Source organism: Ascaphus truei, chromosome 1, assembly GCF_040206685.1.
Source record: "Ascaphus truei isolate aAscTru1 chromosome 1, aAscTru1.hap1, whole genome shotgun sequence".
Classification (NCBI taxonomy): Eukaryota; Metazoa; Chordata; class Amphibia; order Anura; family Ascaphidae; genus Ascaphus; species Ascaphus truei.
This window is the reverse complement of record NC_134483.1, coordinates 355,108,116-355,125,880: the sequence shown is the minus strand read 5'-3', so window position 1 is coordinate 355,125,880 and position 17,765 is coordinate 355,108,116. Positions and strand designations below refer to the sequence as shown.

At 48.9% G+C, this 17,765-nt stretch overlaps 1 protein-coding gene across 1 annotated transcript in view; it reads right to left on the bottom strand.

The window, feature by feature from the left end:
• The window catches only part of STPG2 (sperm tail PG-rich repeat containing 2), a 759,671-nt gene that overhangs the window by 229,753 nt on the left and 512,153 nt on the right, over positions 1–17,765 (bottom strand). Inside the window, exon 13 of the mRNA XM_075609709.1 lies at positions 15,499–15,614. Within this exon, the coding sequence (XP_075465824.1) occupies positions 15,499–15,614 (116 nt within the window). The remainder of the gene's footprint in view (positions 1–15,498; positions 15,615–17,765) is intronic.

The window sequence follows — 17,765 nt, the reverse complement described above, 5'->3', positions numbered from 1 at the left end:
GGCGAGTGGATTTAACATCGTGGCGAGCTCCTATTGGCCCAAGCAGCATACGTTTGGTACTAGGTGGCGAGTAGATTTTTTGTGTGGCGAGTAGATTTTTTGGTGATTTGTCAACCACTGTATATATATATGCAAATGTAAATACAACTGTATGCTCATCTGCATGTCCTAGGCAGGTCTGCAACCCCGCCTTTCCCCATTATCGCCCAGCACACAGCACTTCCACTGCAGCAAGGGATTCTGGGAAATGGCATGCAAATGAGCACACATTGCCATTTTTTGCTTCAAAAACCATTTTTAACATGGTTCCCTATAGGCTTAAGCTTGCTGCATGGTCACAGCTTTGAGCACAGCCAGGGTTAAGGTGCATACCCAGAAAACCACCCACAGACAGCTGTTTCGACCTTAATGGGTCTCATCAGTGTGGGGTTGATTAACTGGGTATGCAAAGAAGCTAAAGGATGGGCCAACCATAATACTGAGTTAAGTTATGGTGAGTAAAAAAAGTGACAAAAACCCTCCACAGCAAAGCAAATATGCAAATGTAAATACAATTGTATGCTCATCTGCATGTCTTAGGCAGGTCTGCAACCCCACCTTTCACCATTATCACCCAGCACACAGCACTTCCACTGCAGCAAGGGATTCTGGGAAATGACATGCAAATGAGCACACAGTGCTTCAAAAACCATTTATATTTATATATATATATATACAGATGTATCAAGACTTGCTGCCTCCGTGGGCATGGGGGGTTGCAATGCCAGAGCACAGCTGTGCCGGGGCTCGCTCGTGGCCAAGAAAGCAGTAAACTGCTCTGGAGGATTAACTCAGCGGGGGTCCCTGCTTTTGAATGGGACCCCTGCAGTGTTTATCCTATTGAGCCAGCCAGGAGCCTGCTAAGATCTATGCAGAGGAGTCCCTCCCAGAGAGAATCAGTCTCTCTCTCTGTGTGTCCCTGAGCAGCTCTTACAGCGATCCAATGTTTTATTATATTTCTGTACTGTATTGAAGCAGGAGGTTTCCGGAGGTAAACCCCATTAATTTAACCATGGGGATCCCCTGCTTCTGGAGATATAGACCTCCATAGAGGATGCCGGCAGCCTATCTAGCTAGGAATTAAAGCTCTGTGCCATGTCATTTGGGCCCAGCCAGAGCGGCTACTGGCACCCCCAACACCACACACAGTAATGGGCAATATCCCTATTATCCAAACAGGGCTAATAGGGCTTTTGCCTATTTAAATATACAGTACAATAAAATAAAATATGAATTGCTTTAAGAGCTGCTCAGGGAGACACAGAGAGAGACAGCTTCTCTCTGGAACTTCTCGGTGCAGCTATTTCAGTCTCTTTGGTCCGGGACCATTAACACTGCTTTAATCCTCCCGGGCTTCAAAATGTACTGCTTTCGGATGCTTCACACAGGCCACAGATTTCAGCCTGGTGGTCTGTGGCCACCGAGGCAGTAAATCTTATTACATGTGTTTATGTATATATATATATATATATATATATATATATATATATATATATATATATATATATATATATATATATATACCCGGCGCTGCCCGGGATTTAATGTTCTGGCTCCCCCTCTCTCTCTCTCTCCCTTCCACTGTCTCCCCCCTCTCTTTCTCCCCCATTCACAGCAATACGCCCCCCCCTTCACAGCGCTGTTACCCCCCTGTTCACAGCTCTGCCCCCCCCCCCCAGTTCACATCTCCGATTCCCCCCCCCCCTGTTGCCAGCTGTGATTCCCCCTGTGTATTTGTCAGCTGACCTGACTGAGGGGGGGAAGTGTGTGTGTGTGTGTGTGTGTGTGTGTGTCAGTCAGTGTGTGTGAGTGTGTGTCAGTCAATGTGTGTGAGTGTGTGTCAGTCAGCATGTGTGTGTGTGTGTGTCAGTCAGCGTGTGTCAGTCAGTGTGTGTGTGTGCGTCAGTCAGTGTGTGTCAGTCAGTGTGTGTGGGTCGGTCAGTCAGTGTGTATGTGTGTCGATCAGTCAGTGTGTGTGTGTCGGTCAGTCAGTGTGTGTGTGTCGGTCAGTCAGTGTGTGTGTGTCGGTCAGTCAGTGTGTGTGTGTCGGTCAGTCAGTGTGTGTGTGTCGGTCAGTAAGTGTGTGTGTGTCGGTCAGTCAGTGTGTGGGTGGGGTGGCTGGGTTCGGTGGTGACTGAGTTTGGTGGGTGGGTGGGTGGATTGGGTGGTAAGTTTGGTGAGTTGGGTGGTGAGTTTGGTGGTTGGGTGGTGAATTTGGTGGGTGGGTGGGTTGGTTGGTGAGTTTGGTGACTGGGTGGGTGTGTGGGTTGGTGACTGGGTGGGTTGGTGACTGGGTGTGTGGGTGGGTTGGTGACTTTTGGTGACTGGGTGGGTGACTTTGGGTTGGTGACTTGGGTGGGTTGGTGACTGGGTGGATGGGTTGGTGACTGGGTGGGTGGGTTGGTGACTGGGTGACTTTGGTTACGTGGGTGGGTGAGGTGGGTGGGTGGTTTGGTGACTGGGTGGGTGGGTTGGTGACTGGGTTGGTGACTGGGTTGGTGACTGGATCTGGGTGGGTTGGTGACTTTGGTTGGTGACTGGGTGGGTTGGTGACTGGGTGGGTGGGTTGGTGACTTTGGTGACTGGGTGGGCTGGTGACTTTGGTGATTTTGGTGACTGGGTGGGTGACTCTGGGTTGATGACTGGGTGGGTTGGTGACTTTTGGTGACTTTGGTGACTGGGTGGGCTGGTGACTTTGGTGATTTTGGTGACTGGGTGGGTGACTCTGGGTTGATGACTGGGTGGGTTGGTGACTTTTGGTGACTGGGTTGGTGACTGGGTAGGTTGGTGACTGGGTTGGTGACTGGGTGGGTGACTGGGTGTGTGGGTTGGTGACTGGGTGGGTGTGTGGGTGGGTGGGTTGGTGACTTTGGTGACAGGGTTGGTGACTTTGGTGACTGTGTGGGTGGGTTGGTCACTGGGTGGGTTGGTGACTGGCTTTGGTGCATGGGTGGGTTGGTGACTGGGTGAGTGGGTGGGTGACTATGGGTTGGTGACTGGGTGGGTTGGTGAGTTCTGGTTGGTAACCGGGTGGGTGGCTTGGTGACCGAGTGGGTGGATTGGTGACTTAGTGGGTGGGTGACTGGGTTGGTGGGTCGGTGACTGGGTTGGTGGGTGGGTTGGTTGGTGGGTGGGTGACTGTGTTGGTGGGTGAGTAACTGGGTGGGTGGGTGACTTGGTGGGTGGGTGACTGGGTTGGTGGGTGGGTGTGTGGGTGACTGGGTTGGTTGACTGGGTTGGTTGACTGGGTTTGGGTGACTGGGTTGGTGGGTGGGTGACTGGGTTGATGGGTGGGTGTGACTGGGTTGGTGAGTGGGTGGGTGACTATGGGTTGGTGACTGGGTGGGTTGGTGACTGAGTGGGTTGGTGAGTATGGTGACCGAGTGGGTGGGTTGGTGACTTAGTGGGTGGGTGGGTTGGTGACTGGGTGTGTGGGTGGGTGACTGGGTGGGTGGGTGACTTGACTGGTTTGGTGGATGGGTGGGTGACTGGGTTGGTGGGTGGGTGTTTGACTGGGTTGGTGGGTGGGTGTGTGGGTGACTGGGTTGGTGGGTGGGTGTGTGGATGACTGGGTAGGTAGGGTTACTGGGTTGGTGGGTGGGTGGGTGACTGGGTTTGGGTTTCTGGGTTGGTGGGTGACAGTGTCGGTGACTGAGTGGGTGACTGGGTGGGTGACTGGCTGGGTGGGTGACTGGCTGGGTGACAGACTGGGTGGGTGGGAGACTTACCTTGACCGGGTGGGTGGTGGTTCCTGGCGGCAGATGGTTCCCCTCCTGGCCCTGATATATCTGTGGCATATGCCTGGGGCAGGAGGTAGGCTCGGGAAGTTGGCGGGGGGCAAGAGGGGCAGGAAGGCCGCGCCGCGCATCCCCTCCGTTCCTCGTTGGGAGCGAGGGTGGAGGAGCCTGTATTTTGCGGCTGGGGCAGGAGGGCCGTGCCGCGCTTCCCCTCCGTCCGGGAGCCGGTGCAGGGCAGCGCACGTGAGGGAGAGTGTGATGGGGCGGATGGGGATGCTGTGTGTGTGTGTGGTGTGTGTGGTGTGTGTGGTGTGTGTGTGGTGTGTGTGTGTGTGGTGTGTGTGTGTGTGGTGTGTGTGTGTGTGGTGTGTGTGGTGTGGCAGTTGGGTGACATCATAGAGCCACCAATCTGATTGGCCAGAGGCTGAGGACCAATCAGATTCACTGCATCTAGCACCAACCATACAAATTTCGATTTTACATATTAAGAGATATATATATATATATATATATATATATATATATATATATATATATATATATATATATATATATATATATATATATATATATATATGTAGCCCTTTTTCTGAACACCTTCCTAAGGGACTACGGGTGACTATTTAACACCTGTGGCCCAGGAGAGCTGAGCCTCCGCTAGCTGGGACCTGGGGTAATACACACACATTTACATAGCGCAGCGCCTCCACTTACCCTGGATCCCCATTATGAAAGATTTACCCTGGGCAAGAAACATACCATACATTGCGGGGCAACCAATCTTTACTGTGTTTGTCTGTGGTACCTCACTGGTCACATAACATGCATATATATAGGTATATCATAACATTGACATCACTCATAACACATAACACCTCATAATAACTGGCTCTTATACTAGAGTGGCTCGGCCACACCCCTAGGGGAATATCGTCCTGTACAGCCGTGGCTCCGCCACGCTCTCATAGAGTATGTCCTTGGGAAACTTATGTAGGATATAGTCTATCCGCTAGCCACTTGCTAGTGTCTGTCAAAGTTAATACTAAGGCGGGATCAGCGCCTGATGACCGGTGTCGGTGCACTTGCTGTTTACAAAGTACCTCCCGGTCACGGCGGTGACCGCACCTCTTCTCAAAGGGTCCGTCGCATCCGGCCCTGACCTTCCGATGTCGCGCGCTCCACCGTCTGAGCCCAGACAGCAGTATCCGTCCACAACTCCGTGCACTTGATGTCTGCCTAAGGTGACAATGTCTGTCCACTACGGGCGTCCCTACAGTACCGCAACCTACGGTGACGCGGGGAATACTCCTATGGACCTGGGGATAGTATCTGGCCTAGGCAGGCGGGTCACGGACCCCCTGCACTCGCACTACCCGTTTCAGCACTGTCCCACTCGCTTCTGCTCGCGTGGCCTCTCCCCCACGCTTCCTGTTCTCCTCCCCTCCAAACCCAGCCTGTCCATTGGCTCCTAGCATCAGCTGACTACTCCAGGGTTCGCGGGGATTATAGTTCAGTACAGAGCCCTTTCTTATTTGCTCGTTGTTCGCGCGCTTCCAGAGCGCATGCGCAACCTCTTCTCTAGACCAGTGACCACGGCAACATTGCTCAACAATATGGCGGCGCCCTGTACCAACTTGCCGTCGCGGAACCCGCCGTACAATGCACACATATATGGTGTATTAACACATCCTTACATTCTCCCCTCCCCAGAATCCAACGTCCCCGCTTGGCTATACTACATAACATATATACAAATAACGTATCACAGTACATCCCCTCTGTCTTATATTAAATTGCACATTTCATTGAACATTACCACTACTGAATGCATTCTATGCCGAGCCCACTGCTGAGCCTCATAATGGGGTGCCCCGAATTGATCGTAAGCCATTCTCATTGGAGGTTGACTAGTTCTTTGGCTTCGCCGTGGTTGTTCTTCTTTTGCTTCCTCTGAGGAGTATCCAGTCTCAACTGGCCTTTCCATTTCTGCCCTTGAGGGGTTCCTTGGATCTACAAAGTCTCTTTGTGGTACAAAGCACGGGCTCTGCGGGTCTAATGGCTGGCTCATTCGAGTCAGTGTATCTGTCATTGGACCAAGGGGCCCTTTACCCGTAGCTCCTTCGGGAGATGCCCCCGCGGCCGGAAGGCCCCTTTGAGAGGTTCCCTCCATAGGATTCTCAGAGGTGGCATTTATTACAGTCTCTAGGCCATCCTCTGTGTTTTCAGTTTCTCCATCCATTGATACAGTGGGTACCTCCAATTTGTTGTCCCCTACTTGAGGTATGGGAAGTAGGTGATTCCTATGCCACACCTTCACCCGGCCTTCGGAGTCCTTGATACGGTATACTGGGAGGTCAGGCATCTGTGACTCTACCTCATACACCCCTTCTCTCCATCGATCAGCCAGTTAATGCTTTCCGGGGATGCCTAGAGTACGAAGGAGAACAGCATCCCCCGGGCGGATTTCCTTATGTCGCACTTTGTGGTCATAGCGTCTCTTGTTACCCGCATTTAGTTATGCCGCCGCCCTTTCAGCCAATTTATAGGCCTGCTGTAGACTGTCCCGCAACCTCTGTACATAACGAAAGTGCGTTCTGTTGGATACCCCATCGGTAGATATCCGCAGTCGCACATCCACAGGTAATCAGGCTTCTCTCCCGAACATCAGGAAGTACGGCGTATACCCGGTAGACTCATGTCGGGTACAGTTATAAGCATGTACCAACGTCTCTACATGCTTGCTCCATTCTGTTTTCTGGGAGCTTTTTAAGGTCCCCAACATGTCCAGCAGTGTGCGGTTGAACCGTTCGGGCATAGCATCCCCTTCTGGGTGGTACGGGGTGGTCCGTGACTTAGCTATGTTTAGTAACCTTAACAGTTCCTTAATGAGAGTACTCTCGAAATCTCTGCCTTGATCAGAGTGGAGTCGGTTCGGTAATCCATAATGAATAAAGTATTTTTCCCATAAGACTCTGGCCACGGTCACCGCCCGTTGATCTTTGGTAGGGAACGCTTGTGCGTACCTTGTATAGTGGTCTGTAATCACTAGTACATTACCGATGCCTCGGGTATCGGGCTCAATACACAAAAAATCCATGCACACCAAATCCATAGGACCGGAACTTTTCAGATGGGCCATGGGAGCCGCTCTTGTGGGGAGTGTTTTCCTCTGTAGGCAGCGGGTACACCTCCGGCAGTGCCTTTCCACTGACTCTCTCATTCTTGGCCAATAGAACCGGTCCCGAAGTAGCCCGAAGGTCTTGTCAACGCCCAGATGGCCATGATCATCGTGAAGGGCCCGGAGAACCATATTTCTCAGACGTTCAGTCAAGAATAGTTGTCGCTGGTCGGGATGATTGTGGTATGGAACTACCCGGTACAATAGGCAATTGTCCAGTTCGAACTTCCCGAACTCGTTCAACAATAGCTTCACCAGTTCTCTGGGGGCTTGCTTAAGGATAGCGGGGTTCTCTTGCTGCACAGCTTGACGAGCTAGTTCCACCACTGGGTCTTGGGTCTGGTGTTGCACCAATTCTCTCCAGGAAATGATCTTATCTTCGGTAATATTCATTCCTTCTCGACCTTGGTAGGCCCGGGGAATGGCTCGGGAGTGGCACCCTAATGAATCAGCGACTCTTAGCTCTGAGAACGCCACCTGATCGTTAACTACGGCTGCTACTGAGCATAGGGCACGTTTTCCAGGCCCCGGAATTTCCTCCCATACTTACTCATCCGTGGTGGATTGAAGCCCCGGCCTTCGTGACAGAGCATCGGCCTCCACGTTGGTGTGCCCGGGTTTATACTTGAGGTTGAAACTATAGTTGGCCAGGGCCGCCAGCCACCGGTGTTCGGTTGCATCTAATTTGGCGGACGTGTTAATGTAGGTCATTGGGTTATTGTCAGTCCGCACCTCAAACTGTACTCCATACAAGTAGTCGTGTAATTTGTCCACCATCGCCCATTTGAGTGCCAAAAACTCCAGCTTGTGGACAGGATAGTTCTGTTCACTGGGGGTCAAGCTTCGGCTCGCGTACGCCACGGGGCAGAGCCCGGTGTCGTATTTCTGGTGCAGCACTGCTCCTAGTCCGCTAAGACTGGCATCCACGTGTAGGACGTATTCACGATCAGGATCAGCATAGGCCAGTACTGGGGCCTGGGTGAGACTGGCTTTCAATTTCAGGAACGCTTGTTCACAAGCAGGGGTCCACTTTTCTCCAAAAGGCGTTTGTGCCGTGACCCTTTTTCGGTCCGTATCCTCAGGATAAACTTTTAAAGGGTTATTTACAGTAGGAGTTTGGCTTTACTTGAGTAGCCCTCCACGAAGCGCCGGTAATAGCCACAAAATCCCAAAAAGGAACGCAATTCTTGGACGTTGCGGGGCATGGGCCAATTCACTACAGCCTCTATCTTCCCTGGATCGGTGGACACCCCTTCAGCGGACACAATGTGGCCCACGTATGTCATGGATGGGCGACAAAACTTGCATTTGTCCAAGGACAGTTTGAGGCCCTCCTTCTGAAGTCGATCCAACACCTTCATCAATCGTTCCTCGTGCTCCTCCAAGGTTTTCCCGAACACTATAATGTCATCCAAGTACACTAGGCATTCTTGCGGGTTCATGTCTCCCAGGGTCCGTTCCATCAGCTTCTGGAAGGTGGCGGGGGCTCCGCAGATCCCTTGTGGCATGCGGGTAAACTGTTAGAACCCTAATGGACAGATGAAGGCCGTCTTCTCCTGGTCTTCCTGATCCATTGGCACTTGGTAGTACCCTGACCTCAAATCGAGCACACTGAACCATTTACTTCCCGTCAAGGCGTTCAGAAGGTCCTCAGTTCGTGGCAGCGTATACTGATCGGGGACCGTGCGGTGGTTCAGTGTTCTGTAATCCACACACATACGGACCGTCCCATTCTTCTTACGGACTACCACGATGGGCGAGGCGTAAGGGCTATGGGATCCTTGTACGATACCAGCTCCCTTAATTTCGGCTAGTAACCTTCTCACCTCTTCCACGTCTCGGGGGGCTAGGCGGCGGGAGCGTTCCCAGAATGGGGTGGCGTCACTCATTCGAATGGTATGACGGGCACTGCGACTGCACCCCACATCCATATCACTCGTGGAGAATACTCTTCGTCATTCTTGTAGCTGGGCCTGCAGCCTCTCTCTCCATTCTTCCGTGAGCGGGGAATCTCCAAAGTCAAAATTCAACGGTGAGTCGGTAGCAGGGGTAGTGCCCGCTGGCCGTCCCTTCAGGGCCTTCTCCTCGGGTATTACGGGGTATATTCTACCCAGTGGCTGTCGGCGATCAATGCTCATGGGATACGGGGAGATATTCTGCACATACATCCAGGTTCTTTCCGGAATTTTCCCCGACCATTTCTTTACAGAGGCTAACACCTCGTAGCCCAGCCGCTGTTCATCTTGTGTCACACTTTCCAAAGAGAAAAACTGATCCTCCGGGCGTCGGTCCGGGTAGTGGCAGGCCGCGATCATCATCCTTCCTTCTCTGGGGGGAATATAAGTCAGTCCCCACTCTTGACTATATAGCATCCTATGCTCCTCTTCAGTCGCGATTTTACGGCAAGCCTCTTGTAGTACTGGACACGTAGCGAGGGCTAGCAGCGGGGCCTCGCCCGCTTCTTGCAAGTACATGCGGATCACCGCGCGCACAATGTCGGTGTTGGTCCCCAAGATTATCGGAGCGCTGGGGTGATCTTGAGGTTCGGGACACACTAGGGCTTCCACTTCCATGGGGTGATGTTTACCAGTGTTCAGCTGTGGGATGTCCAAATGTACCTTCACTACTCCATCGATGGGATAATCTTTGTGACTCAACCCCCTTAAACGTAAGGCATCAGCGGATAACAACGGCAACCGGTGTAAGTGTTGATCATAGAAGGGCCTATACACTATGGTCACCTGGGACCCCGTGTCCATCAATGCCGAGGCGTAGATACCTTCAATGACTACCCGAACAATGGCAGTCCAATTCGATTGTTCGTGGGAGGCTGGGCTCCGGCGCCGCCGTCCTGGGGAGTGCACGGCATCGATTGAGCCGGCCGGGACGCCGTTTTCCGTAGGGAGGGACAGCGGGCCCGAAGGTGTCCCATCTTCCCGCAAGCATAGCACTGGATTTGGCTGAGGTAGGTATCATTTTGCCCGGGCGGTGAGCTTCGCCCCGGCATAGGGCGAGGCCGGGCAGCTATCGGCGCCCCTGAGTCATCTGTGTCAGGATCCCCCTTCTCGGACACTTCGGCTTTCCGTTCCGACTTTTTGACATCCTTGCTTCCTTGTGAGGCCTTTTTCCCTGGGGTTAGGTCACGCCTCAACAGCACTGTCTCGTGCGCTTGGACATGGTCCATTAGATCATGGAACGTCAAGGCTTGTCTGGGCGTTAGGCAGCCACCGACACGTACGGACACTGGATGCAGGGGCAGGAGCCCCCTCAACAGCTGGGTAGTGCGCAGTCCGTCGGCATCCACCTTCGGTACCACGCCCTTTCTCACCATAGCCCACAGGTCCAGATGCAGACGTCTGAGGAAGTCGGACACCATCTCTCCCTCTTTCTGAGCCAGAGCATGACATTTTGCCATCAGCGCATAGGTATCCACAGGGGCCCCATAGGCCTTTGTCAGGCAGTAAATGAGGTCTGCCGCATCAGCATCCGGGTGGTCGTCCCGGTAGTAGTGTACCATGTGGGACGCTGGGGGTCGCAGACACTCAACGATACGCTGCCTCCGGACCGCGTCCGTGCAGGTCCACTCAGGCAGTACTTGTTCCGTGTGATCCAGCCATTCCTCTATCCCAACTTCTCCTTGAGGCGTGGGTTTATCACCCGAGAATGCCTTTAACTTCCGGTACTGGAGGGACTGGGTGGAGTGGTGAATGGCTGCGGCAACCGCTGGAATAGAGGCATCGTCCTGTAGCCTACCTCCAACTGAGGGGTAGGCGTCTAACCTTGACATACTGAGTCTATTTAGTGCGGGCCTCAGGGCGGAGGGGGTGAATGAAGGGCCCAGGCTCAGTGCAGCAGGCCATCGAGGGTTCAGACTACTGTCAGGGGTGCGGTCGGGGCCACTGGCAACGGCACCTAACGCGGGGAGGTACTCCCTCTGTGGGGTGGAAGCGGCCAGCGGTTCGGTGGGGTCCACTTGCACTATGGGACAGTGTACGCCAGGAGCCTCAGGCAGCAATAGTATCCGGGGCAGCGCTTCGTGGCATATATCCCGTTCAGTGACGTATAAGATCCTGCGCCACATCTGGTCCTGGTCGTAAAAATGGTCTTGCACTCGGGCAGTGTCCATGAGTGGGAGTTTCTTGACATGGTCAGTCACAGTGCCTAGGGAGATAGCGGCGGGGACATGCCCCAGGCCGAAAACACGGTACAGGGGGACCTCATGCCGCTGGGCCCACTTGCGCACCTCGAGCGGTGAGGGCACAGACATGATGTGTAAAGCTCGTTGCACAATTGAGAAAAAAATAATTGGGGCACCCCAGGTCTAAGATCTCAGCAGCGCCTCCAAATGTAGCCCTTTTTCTGAACACCTTCCTAAGGGACTACGGGTGACTGTTTAACACCTGTGGCTTCGGAGAGCTGAGCCTCCGCTAGCTGGGAGCCTGGGGTAATACACACACATTTACATAGCGCAGCACCTCCACTTACCCAGGATCCCCATTATGAAAGATTTACCCTGGGCAAGAAACATACCATACATTGCGGGGCAACCAATCTTTACTGTGTTTGTCTGTGGTACCTCACTGGTCACATAACATGCATATATATAGGTATATCATAACATTGACATCACTCATAACACATAACACCTCATAATAACTGGCTCTTATACTAGAGTGGCTCAGTCACACCCCGAGGGGAATATCGTCCTGTACAGCCGTGGTTCCGCCACGCTCTCATAGAGTATGTCCTTGGGAAACTTATGTAGGATATAGTCTATCCGCTAGCCACTTGCTAGTGTCTGTCAAAGTTAATACTAAGGCGGGATCAGCGCCTGATGACCGGTGTCGGTGCACTTGCTGTTTACAAAGTACCTCCCGGTCACGGCGGTGACCGCACCTCTTCTCAAAGGGTCCGTCGCATCCGGCCCTGACCTTCCGATGTCGCGCGCTCCACCGTCTGAGCCCAGACAGCAGTATCCGTCCACAACTCCGTGCGCTTGATGTCTGCCTAAGGTGACAATGTCTGTCCACTACGGGCGTCCCTACAGTACCGCAACCTACGGTGACGCGGGGAATACTCCTATGGACCTGGGGATAGTATCTGGCCTAGGCAGGCGGGTCACGGACCCCCTGCACTCGCACTACCCGTTTCAGCACTGTCCCACTCGCTTCTGCTCGCGTGGCCTCTCCCCCACGCTTACTGTTCTCCTCCCCTCCAAACCCAGCCTGTCCATTGGCTCCTAGCGTCAGCAGACTCCTCCAGGGTTCGCGGGGATTATAGTTCAGTACAGAGCCCTTTCTTATTGGCTCGTTGTTCGCGCGCTTCCAGAGCGCATGTGCAACCTCTTCTCTAGACCAGTGACCTCGGCAACATTGCTCAACAATATGGCGGCGCCCTGTACCAACTTGCCGTTGCGGAACCCGCCGTACAATGCACACATATATGGTGTATTAACACATCCTTACATATATATATATATATATATATATATATATATATATATATATATATATATATATATATATATATATATATATATTTTTTTTTTTTGTATATCCCTCTACAATTCTTAAGGAAAATGAACATAAAGGGAACACCTTTGACATCTTCATTGCTACTAAACAATGCGAAGAGGTCAGGTATCACTGAATAATTTTTATAGCTACAGTACCTTATGGAAGAAAGAAAGAAAGATATAATCAGCCAATTCGAAAAATGTGACTTTACAAAGTAAAAAAGCTAACCTACTGTATAAATGCAATAGAAAGTTAAGTGATTTTTGAAATCCCTAATGCCTACATTAGCATAATTATTCACAACCTGCATGTGCATTTTTATGAGGTGGGACTGACATTTATAATCATTGCAGATTTTATACAAAGGTTAATATTTTTTTCTTTTTCTGGAGGCTTGTTAAATAGCTAATTACATACCCTACGGTGAACTTTTACAGAAATTAAAACTAAACATTTAGAGAGATCAGAAAAAAAAAAAAAAAACCTTAAAACATTTACTGACTTTTACAATTTTTTCACTGTAAAATTACAAGTTAATGCAGAATTTTGTGCTGCATATTTTCTATACTTTCTAAACTATTTTGGGTGGCAACAGGTATCAATTTACCCCAGTGATTCTCAAACCCATACTCTTGCATACAGGTTCACATATTCCACTACTTTGCCTATGAATAGAATATTGGATTTTTGCCTCACAAACCCGATCTGGCTCTAGGCCCTGAGAAGACATCTGAAAATGTCTGATTTTCACCAACAACCTTCACGAAAGTAAATGAATTACAATTAGTTTTATTGCATACAGACATAGCCAATGTTATTGCAGCCGCAGGTGTAATAGCGTGATAGACCCGCCCCACTTGCAACAGATTTAAAACAATGGCCGCTTTTCCCACTGGTGTATTGTGTATGTCCTGCTGCAATGCACCAGAGGGAGAAATGATGTTGCCCAGTAAGGCAGAGGTTCTTGACTGCAGTCCTCAAGACCCCCCCAACATGTCACATTTTAAAGATATCCCTGCTTCAGCACAGGTGGCTCAATCAATGGCTCATTTGAAGACTGAGCCACTGATTAAGCCACCTGTGCTGAAGTAGGGACTGATTTAGCCACCTGTGCTGAAACATGGATATCCTTAAGACCTGACCTGTTGGGGATGTCTTGAGGACTGGAGTTGAGAACCAATGCAGTAAGGTATCTTATAGCAATGGATAGTCAAAATTATATTGTACATATGGATCATGGCGGTTAGTGTATAGCTGCAGTTATAAAAGCTACAGTATAAATAAAGTTAGTCAAAACTCTGATGTGTGTGAAAATATAGCAGTTTGGTTGCAGGGTTAAGAAGACTAAGAGGGAGATTCACTTAGCGCTCCTGTAGGGTATTACACCCCGATCCAACGTTAACAGACATTCAAGTCTGTGGCAGAAAAAACGCCAAATTGAGGTACCATACCGCACATTAGTAAATGCTGGTGTATGTGGTTTGAAATCTTATATAATGATCTCATTAATCATCATATTGCTTTATGGCGCTGGAAGATCCAGTTTTGTGATTTTTACCACTTATTTTAACGTTTTATAAGACTACCTAATATTAAACTGGGCACATAAAACTGTGCAAGGTATATTCAAAATCATAAAAAATGAAATTATAGCCATTAATGTCTTTAGTGCTGGAAGAACAAAACACTGCAAAACTGCCAACCTAAATTAAAAGACTTTGATACGGTTACTGTTTCTGACAACAATTTCAACTCCAGTAGTGTCTTCTGTGCCTAAATCTTGAAGACTGTAGCTCATTTTTAATCACAGAGTAATTCACAGTGGGTTCAGTGCTGAAATGGAAGAGTTTACAGTCTGGCAGAAACAAATCTGGAAGTCCTTCACATTGTACTATATAAGTGAAAAGGTTTAATAAACATTCTGTAAGTTTCCTAACTATCTCTTAACCAAGTTAACCTGTTCTCAATGAAGCTGCTTTGGCACATTTGAGGTTGTAGAAGTACTGTATGTTACATATAGAATGAAGGTTACGTTAATACAAATTGCTGCATTATAATTCTGCAAATAAAACTTCTTTAACATGGAGAAACCAACACAGAAAAGTAATACAAACTGCACATTTCTTCATACATCCCATTTCCATACTTGGAGCACCATAGAAATGGAAGTTCGCCCTAATCTCCCCCCACTTGCTCCACCAATCATTATTAAATTGGTGCACATACTGTAGAAAAAATACATGTCAACTGTTGCATCCAATATACTGTATATACTGCAGCAAAATTTGTTGTAAAATAAAAACTTTGTGCTAATATTTAAGGGATGATACATATGCCCCCCTAGTGTTTTTGTTCTTCACTTACTCCTATTCTTGTAATCATTAATAGCATAGTCTGAGAAAGCCCTAATTTGACAAGCATAAAAAGATTTGAAGATGTATTAATGAAAAACACCAGATCACACAAGTGTGCTGCCAACACTTCTAGTATCTCCCATTCGTGTAATGTGCATCTTTAAGAGCAGCCTACACACACACACACACACACACACACACATACACACACACACACACATACACACACACATACACACACACCTTGTATTCTTATTTAAAAGAAGAAGAAAAAACATTCTGTAACACTCGTGATACAGTACATCACTGTATGGAAACTCATTTGGAAATGCAAATTTCATAGTAATATAACAATCTTTCTAAATATCCTCAAATGGTCCACCTCACAGCCAGAGTCATAAATTACCTCAAAACTGAACATGACAGCACACAGAGGAAAATCATATGGCCCATTATTTGGTATGACTTGGCTTATTAACTTTACTTATATTTAGTCCTATTGTAATGTCAAACACCCAAAGTTACTACTTTTTTCTTAACTTGACATAGCTGCAGCTGGCCTTTAAATATTCTTGTGGCAGAATAACTACATCCATGTCCTTTTTATGTAATCTCTCTTGGAGAGTTCAGCAACATAATTTGCCATAATTTCCAACAGTAACTGATACACTAACCTCATACGCTCCAGGACCAGGTGTAACCTCCTTTGGTTCCTTGAAACGCTCCTCTCTTGGAACAACCAAAGAAACTTGAGTGGTTGATCTCACCACTGGGTCATATGTTGCTGGTCCTGAGGGGAATGAAATGAATTATTTAAACACAGATATTAAAACATATAAATGCAAGAAAGGTGTTGCTGTGACTATTTACAGTACTTCACCTATAGTACTTCTTTATTACATTAAAGGACAATGATAAAGTAGTTAACATTAGTCTTCTACTGTATATTAATCCTAAATTGTATGCTACACTTTATATAGGAATACAGTACCCATCTAATGTTTTCTGTTGTGATTAATATTGGACTAAGCACAGTATGCTACAGGATCACTTTTCTAGATGGCACACCACCTACTGCACCTGATCTCTGTCACTCATTACTGTGGAGCTGTGGCATGAAAATGACCACATTCTCCTTCCATTTGGAAGTTTCTTAGAGTAGACTTGACGCAATCGTCCAAGAGCATAAAATAGTGCAAACGTCAAAGCGGTTCTTTTTGTTGATACACTGTAAAAATAACCTCTTTTTTAGGCTTGTATTACCATGCCCATTATCATTAACAAAACACACGAAACCCCAGCAAGCTCTTTTTGGGACCCCCTGAGCCCCCACAAAATATATATGTATATAAGTGTCAAAAAGGAGAGCTATTGAGCGTGGCATATGTATACAACAGACGACAGAGAAGCCCAATGCTACATCCAACATGACAAAAATACACAGTAAAATACTTATATATTCTCTTGAAAAATGGTCATTTAATTTAACCCTTTGGCCAAAGCATTGTAAGCTTGCGAGCCATGACAAGGCAGACCATGTTCGCAAGTCCTAACACTACCAGATAAAATACTAATATACCTCTATTAGGATTAAAATTCTCATTTACCTCTACTATCTTATTACCAGTTATTTGATGACTAAAATTCATGGTCATTGATTCCCACCCCCTCTTTCCGACAGTGTTTTGAGACATATTGCACATTTTCCAACAAAACATTATTCTGTATATTTTACATGGGTTGTATGATTTGTTTTTCTTTTTAAGCTCCACGTACAGTGATAACATTTCCCGTAAAATAAAAAACTATGGGCGCATGCGCGGCGGCGGGAAGAATGGACGCTTGAATTCAGAGCTCCACTTCCACCGGCGCTAATAAATAATTAATCCGCAGCTGCAGCTCAACCCCGCTACTTTCAAACACAGCATTCTCCCCCTGAACACTCAGAGATGGCGTCAGGCCGTGCATCCCGCAATAAAAGCCAGCCTGTGTCCACTTACTTCCGAAAGAAGACAGACCTCCCACCAGATAAACCCACGAGCCCAAGGCGGCCTACCAGCATGGAGTCAGACACGGACCCCTTCACTGATGAGGCAGGGGATGAGGAGATAGTCCGACGGAAGGATCTCAAAGCTTTCTGCTCTCAGATGCAGCAGTTCTTCCGTTCCGAACTATGGGCAATGAGGAAGGATTTAGACTCATTGGGGGAACGCACTGCCTCCATTGAAAATAAGTCTGAAGATATATCAGCTGCCCTAACCCTCACTCAAAATGAAGTAACTAACCTAAGGGAGAAGGTCAGAGCCTTAGAAGAGAAGGCTGAAGACACTGAAAACCGCGATAGACGGAGTAACATTCGCGTGAGGGGGGTCCCAGAGGAGGTCACGGACCCAGAAGAATTCGTAATAAAATGGCTGGAGCACTTATTCCCTGAAAAATCTGACAGAGAGCTGGCAATAGACAGATGCCATAGGGCTCTCAGGGGGAGACCGCAGAAAGGAGACCCCCCCAGGGACATTGTGATCCGCCTACACCATTACCGATTAAAAGAAGAAATATGCAGGATAGCCAGAGACTCTAAAACGCTGGAATATGATAATATCACCTTCCAGATATATCAGGACCTGGCCCCTGCCACCCTTTTACGGAGACGGTCCTTCGCCCACATTACAAAAACACTGCGGGATCACAGCATCCGCTATAGGTGGCTATTCCCCTGTGCCATCATGGTGATCCGGAATGGCGTGGCCCACACACTGAGGTCACCGGAGGAAGGTGCAGGGTTCCTGACTAAAGTGGGGGCCAAAGAGAAGCCCTCAAGTCCCCCACAAAAGGCTCCACGCCCCACGCCCGTCCCCGTGCCCATTGGTGACCGTGCGGGAGGTGCAGAAACTTCCCCAGTGGCGTCAGGTTCTAGCAGGGATTCTGCATGAAACACCCT